General features: G+C 42.5%; 1 protein-coding gene across 1 annotated transcript; it reads right to left on the bottom strand.

Moving 5' to 3' along the window:
• Nucleotides 1–1,211: 1,211 nt before the first annotated feature.
• On the bottom strand, nucleotides 1,212–7,011 carry LOC141075665 (uncharacterized). Its single transcript, XM_073562773.1, has one exon. The coding sequence runs from the start codon at nucleotides 6,834–6,836 to the stop codon at nucleotides 4,578–4,580; it is 2,259 nt and encodes a 752-aa protein (XP_073418874.1). The 5' UTR covers nucleotides 6,837–7,011; the 3' UTR covers nucleotides 1,212–4,577.
• Nucleotides 7,012–7,325: the final 314 nt, after the last annotated feature.

Genomic DNA, 7,325 nt, shown 5'->3' with positions numbered 1-7,325 from the left:
TTAACTCCACATCAGCATGGGTTTATGAGGAATCGCTCCTGTCAAACCAATCTAATCAGTTTTTATGAAGTAAGCTATAGGCTGGACGTGGTATATCTTGATTTTCCAAAGCGTTTGATACCGTGCCACACAAGAGGTTGGTACACAACATGAGAATGCTAGGTCTGGGGGAGAATGTGTGTAAATGTGTAACTTGCTTAGTGATAGAAAGCAGAGGGTGGTTATAAACGGTATATTCTCTAACTGGGTCGCTGTGACCAGTGGGGACCGCAGGGGTCGGTGTTGGGACCTATTCTATTCAACATATTTATTAACAATCTGGTAGAAGGTTTACACAGTAAAATATCGATATTTGCAGATGATACAAAACTATGTAAAGCAGTCAATACAAGAGAAGATAGTATTCTGCTACGGATGGATCTGGATAGGTTGGAAATCTGGGCCAAAAGGTGGCAGATGCGGTTTAACAATGATAAATGTAAGGTTGCTGTGCATTACCATTGTGTGAACAGCGCCACATACAAGTCTTCATTGTGCATTAATATACCAAGCATCCGTCCCTCCATACATTGGTAGTTTGTGAACGGTTGTCTCATCGGTATTCTTGCACCTGTGTTGCCCCCATCCTAACTATATGGGCTCACTCACCCTGATAGTGCATTTGTTTGGAGGTCTGGGCAGGTCAGCATCTCTGCCTTTTTGCTGTGGTTTTGAACATTTGACATTTGCCTGAATTTTTATATCTACACGATTTACACAAATTATATTTTCTTGTCTTAACTCTATACTATTTAACATTATAAGTTGTGTATTTCTGTAATTATCTGTATGTATACATGATTAATTACCTCTTCTGTCTCTGTAAAAACAATCCCCTTTAACCCCTTTCTGACATCGGGTGTAAATGTACGCTGATGTCGGTCTACTTCCTTTGATGTGGGCCCTGCCGCTTTTCTCGCTCATGATGGGCCATAAGTGGTCAGCGCTCATAGCAAGTGAGCAACTCTGCTACATACAGGTGATCTGATCATTGCATGTATGTAGCAGCGCTGATCGGGTTATAGCAGCTTCTAGCCTCCAATTGAGACTATAGAAGCATGCCTGTGGAGACATGGGGTGGTCAGCGGGCGCCCCAGTCCTCTGGCCGAGACCACATGGATCAGGGATCATCCCACTGAACGCTACTCAGACAACACACGGTGAGGGTAAAACAGTGTGGCAATGCTTTATTGAACCACAAAACAGGCAGATAACACATAGAACAGTCCCAGCAAAATACCCAACAGAGTGCACATTACAGAGTCTTATCCTTCCGCTGATTCGCTCCCAGGATCGCTACCCCACCTGTGGCACGCACAGAGAGGAGGTAATGACAAGCGTAGGAAGATGACAGTCCATACAAGGTAAAAGGCCAGTTGATCCGAGGATGACAACCTGGCTTCTCCAAACTTATCTATGGTTCAGCGATGATCAATGGAGCAGATCTGTATTCTTCCAACCAAGGCTGAAAATCCCTAGGTTGTTTCCTATAGAATGATAAATCCGTGTCCCTCGTAATGGAGCCATGATGTAAAATGGCTGCTGTCCTGTCTCTGGTCCTTTTGAGATGTATAGATGTCTTGGCAGAATCTCTATGGCTGTTTCTCTCAGTCTCTTTATACAGAGGCATGTAACCTATTTTTAGACTTAACAAGTGTCCCTCATTCAGTATTTACATAAAGGGTAAGAATGGAGATGAGATTATTATAGCATTACTTGATTATTTAAACTATTTGCATAGTTTTTCCCTCTGCTTTAGAAGTCAACAAACTAGCTCCATAACACAATGCATAATTAGCATATCAGCAAAGATCACTAGTGATCAAGGATAAGCGCACAATAAAAGTCAATATTACCGGCTTACACAAAGAAAAGTCTGCTTTCTTGACCAACCAGAAATCAACTCAACACTTAATTTTGAAATTATTCACACAATTGGATACTCCAAAAAATTATTTTTGACTCCAAAATATGGTATAAGAATTGTTTTATTATTTATTAAACATATTAAAAATATATATTAATACATTAATGAAAAAGGGAAGGTACATCTAAAATGAGGAACTAACAGAAGCAATAGGTTTATCCACAAAAACCACCATAATTCAATATTAATGATATTAACATATGCTCCTAGACCAATATGGTGCAATGCAAGCAATCATATAGATTTGTAACAGCCTAAGGCTAAAGCGGCTATAATTACTATGGACTTCAGTGCAATACTCAGAAAGCTACCAGTTAAGCCCTCTTGACCGCCACTTAGTGCACTAAAAAGAGGATTAGACGCTGATCTTATAAACACATGTATAAGGCTGCCAAACCGACATGCCACAATTAGTACTAATGTAACAGCATACTATCCTCCCCAATCGAGCACCAGCCTTAAGCACAGTGTCCTAAAATAAGCATACCTAATGGTGTGTGGAATCCCCCGGGCATTCCTCTGCCCCGACGCGCGTTTCGTTACCGCTTCATCGGGAGGCGCGGTCATGATGGGGGTGTGCTAGTTTAAATAGTCAAGATCTCTATCATGATTGGAGGAATGATGTGGGCTACAGCGCATGTCCAAATTCTTCGATATCACCCAGGGCTAAACGCCCAATCATCATTTCAGATCATTACGGCGCATGCGTCAGTTTACCGTCCCTGCTCTCAAACAGGGGAGGTATCCGGCGATCACGTGATCCGTGATCCCGCGTCATCAATTAAGATGACGCAGACCTCACCTAAGAGCACTAAGGAACGCCTTCTACCTCTCCAGCTAGGATCCGAATCACGCATGGGCACCACTAAGATGATGATAGATGGACAAGTTTTCCCTGAGTGGTACATATTGGACCGTCTGAAAACTGAGTTTAGTCTAGGACAATTTGTCTGCAATTCTATTTACCGTATATACTTGTGTATAAGCCGACCCAAGTGTAAGCTGACCCCCTAGTTTTGCCATAAAAAAGTGGGAAAACTTATTGACTCACGTATAAGCCTAGGGTGGAAAATGCAGTAGCTACTGGTAAATTTCAAAAATAAAAATAGATACCAATAAAAGTAAAATTAATTGAGACATTAGTAGGCTAAATGTTTTTGAATATCCATATTGAATCAGGAGCCCCATATAATGCTCCATCCAGTTCATGATGCTCCATACAAAATACGCCCCATATAATGCTGCAAAAAGGTTAATAAAGGCCCCATAAGATGCTCCATAGAATAATATGCCCCATATGCTGCTCCATAAAAGTTATGGCCCCATAAAATGCCCCATAGATTATGCCCCATATGCTGCTCTATAAAGGTTATGGCCCCATAAGATGCTACATAAAGGTTGTGGCCCAATATGCTGCTCCATAGATTATGCCCCATAAGATGCTTTATAGATTATGCCCCATATGCTGCCCAATAAGATGCTCCATAGAATACGCCCCATAAGATGCTCCATAGAATATGCCCCATATGCTGCCCCATAAGATGCTCCATAGATTATGTCCCCATATGCTGCCCCATAAGATGCTCCATAGAATAGGCCCCATATGCTGCCGCTGCTGCAAATAAAAAAAAGACATACTCACCTCTCGTCGCTGGGGGCCAGGTGCTGGTGTGCTGAGCACGCAGGGACACTGGCAAACTATGGGGAACATGTGCCGGTGTCACCGCTGGCTCAGGACCCGGCACCTGAGATGTTCACCTGTCCCCGTTCCAATGCTGCTCGCTGCTGTCTGCCGAGTACTCTGTCAGTGGCGTTGAGGCAGCAGAGGGAGCGCAATAGCTATGACATCACGCCCTCTGCTGCCTGAACGTCACTGACAGAGGACTCGGCTGACAGCGTCAAGCAGCGTTGGAACGGGGACAGGTGAATGTAGCATATACTTACTCCCTTGTGGCGCGGTCTCTGCAGCCCCGTTCTCCCATGACTGCCTTCAGCAGTCACGTGGTACCGCTCATTAAAGTCATGAATATGTGCATATTCATGACTTTAATGAGCGGTACCACGTGACCGCTGATGGAAGGCGCCTGAGAGCGTGGGACAAGCAGGGGGGCTGCAGAGACACGCCAGGGGGGTCAGTATGATCTGACACCACCCGCTCCCCCTTCTCCGCTGACCCCCTGGCGTATATGACTCATGTATAAGCCGAAAGGGGGACTTTCAGCCCCAAAAAATGGGCTGAAAATCTCGGCTTATACGCAAATATATACAGTAACAGCAGTTACAATACCAAACTAGACAACCAAACAAGAGACAACCCATTTAAGAAGATTCAATTTTCGCTAAAACTATTCCAACACTAAGAACATAAAAAAGGCTTCTCCCCTAAGTGACACCTCTGATGTTTATTAACAGTTGATTTCCAAGTAAAATATTTCCCACATTAAGAAAAGGAAAAAGGCTTCTCCTCTGTATGACTGCTCTGATGTCTAACAAGAAGCGCTTTCCGGTTAAAATATTTCCCACATTCTGAATATGGAAAAGGTTTCTCCCCCATGCGAGTTCTTTGGTGCCTAACTAATTCTGATTTGTTGACAAAATATTTCCCACATTCTCAACAGGAAAAAGGCTTCTCCCCTGTGTGAATTCTCTGGTGATTAACCAATTGTGATTTCCGGTTAAAACATTTCCCACATTCTGAACAGGAAAAAGGCTTCTCTCCTGTGTGAGTTCTATGGTGACTAATAAGATGCTCTTTCTTGTTAAAACATTTCCCACACTCTGAACAGGAAAAAGGCTTCTCCCCCGTGTGAGTTCTATGATGGTTTACCAATTGTGATTTCTGGTTAAAATATTTCCCACATTCTGAACAGGAAAAAGGCTTCTCTCCTGTGTGGATTCTCTGGTGCTTAACACAATCTGATTTATTGTTAAAACATTTCCCACATTCTGAACAGGAAAAAGGCTTCTCCCCTGTGTGAGTTCTCTGGTGACAAATAAGATGCTCTTTCTTGTTAAAACATTTCTCACATTCTGTACAGGAAAAAGGCTTCTCCCCCGTGTGAGTTCTATGATGATTAACCAATTGTGATTTTTGGTTAAAACATTTCCCACATTCTGAACAGGAAAAAGGCTTTTCCCCTGTGTGAGCTCCATGGTGATTAACCAATTGTGATTTCTGGTTAAAACATTTCCCACATTCTGAACAGGAAAAAGGCTTCTCTCCTGTGTGGATTCTCTGGTGCTTAACACAATCTGATTTATTGTTAAACCATTTCCCACATTCTGAACAGGAAAAAGGCTTCTCCCCTGTGTGGATTCTCTGGTGCTTAACACAATCTGATTTATTGTTAAAACATTTTCCACATTCTGAACAGGAAAAAGGCTTCTCCCCTGTGTGAGTTCTCTGGTGACAAATAAGATGCTCTTTCTTGTTAAAACATTTCCCACATTCTGTACAGGAAAAAGGCTTCTCCCCCGTGTGAGTTCTATGATGATTAACCAATTGTGATTTTTGGTTAAAACATTTCCCACATTCTGAACATGAAAAAGGCTTCTCCCCTGTGTGAGTTCCATGGTGATTAACCAATTGTGATTTTCGGTTAAAACATTTCCCACATTCTGAACAGGAAAAAGGCTTTTCCCCTGTGTGAGTTCCATGGTGATTAACCAATTGTGATTTCTGGTTAAAACATTTCCCACATTCTGAACAGGAAAAAGGCTTCTCCCCTGTGTGGATTCTCTGGTGCTTAACACAATCTGATTTATTGTTAAAACATTTCCCACATTCTGAACAGGAAAAAGGCTTCTCCCCTGTGTGAGTTCTCTGGTGACTAATAAGATGCTCTTTCTTGTTAAAACATTTCCCACATTCTGAACAGGAAAAAGGCTTTTCCCCTGTGTGAGTTTTTTGGTGCCTAACCAATTCTGATTTATTGATAAAACATTTCCCACATTCTGAACAGGAAAAAGGCTTCTCCCCTGTGTGAGTTCTCTTGTGACTAATAAGATTCTCTTTCTTGTTAAAACATTTCCCACATTCTGAACAGGAAAAAGGCTTCTCCCCTGTGTGAGTTTTTTGGTGCCTAACCAATTCTGATTTATTGATAAAACATTTCCCACATTCTGAACAGGAAAAAGGCTTCTCCCCTGTGTGAGTTCTTTGGTGCCTAACCAATTCTGATTTATTGATAAAACATTTCCCACATTCTGAACAGGAAAAAGGCTTCTCCCCCGTGTGACTGCTCTGATGTCTAACAAGAATCGCTTTCTGGCTAAAACATTTCCCACATTCTGAACAGGAAAAAGGCTTCTCCCCTGTGTGAGTTCTTTGGTGCCTAACCAATTCTGATTTATTGATAAAACATTTCCCACATTCTGAACAGGAAAAAGGCTTCTCCCCTGTGTGAGTTCTATGGTGATTAACCAATTGTGATTTCCATTTAAAGCATTTCCCACATTCTGAACAAGAAAAAGGCTTCTCCCCTGTGTGAGTTCTATGGTGAGTAACAAGCAGTGATTTGTGTGCAAAACATTTCCCACATTCTGAACAGGAAAAACGCTTCTTTGTTTTAGGAGCAGTTTGTTTTTCAATGCCTCTTTTGTGACTTCGATTTTCCTTAGTAGTCAGTAATGATTCAGAAGATGGGACCTGTTTCATAGGATCAGATGACAGATCTTTGCTGTGAATGGATGATGATATATCTGGAGTAACAGCAATCACTTCAGTTGTATCTTGTAGGATCTCAAGATCATCAGATTTAAAAATTGAAGATGTCAGCTGTCCCTCTGATCTCCTGGTACAGTCATCTGCTAAGATAAAAAAAACAATTTTTTTTAATAAAATATCCTTGAGTTTTATGCTTTTGAACATTTCTACTTAAACTGTCCATAAAAATGGCATCTCCTATTCGGTGTGCTGGGGAGTTCTGTAACGCGGCTCCCCCTTTTCAGCGACGCGATCGGCATACACTGTCTGATCCTTAACGGATCGGCTTGGGGATGACCAAAGTCTATGGGGTTGGTACAAGTTCCGTTTGTCGACTTAGTCCATCGGCATTACCATTTTGTTTGCCGGGTCTGTAGTGGATGGTGAAGTCTAGAGATTGTAGGGCTAAACTCCACCACAACAATCTGGCGTTGTCTCCAGAGACCCGACTAAGCCACACTAGGGGTCCGTTAGGAGGGAAAACTGTCGTCCATACAAATATGGTTGTAACTTCTTGAGTGCCCATACTACTGTTAGGCACTCCTTCTCGATGGCCGCATAGCTTACTTCGTGGGGCAACAGTCTCCGCCTCAGGTAAGCTACCGGGTGGTCTTGACCGTCTGGCCTGACTTGGCTCAGCACTGCCCCCAATCC

The sequence above is a fragment of the Dendrobates tinctorius genome, unplaced genomic scaffold (assembly GCF_039654945.1).
Source record: "Dendrobates tinctorius isolate UK_male_01 unplaced genomic scaffold, ASM3965494v1 ptg000366l, whole genome shotgun sequence".
NCBI classification, from domain to species: domain Eukaryota; kingdom Metazoa; phylum Chordata; class Amphibia; order Anura; family Dendrobatidae; genus Dendrobates; species Dendrobates tinctorius.
Note: the sequence above shows the minus strand (reverse complement) of the source record. Positions and strands in the feature narration are given on the sequence as shown.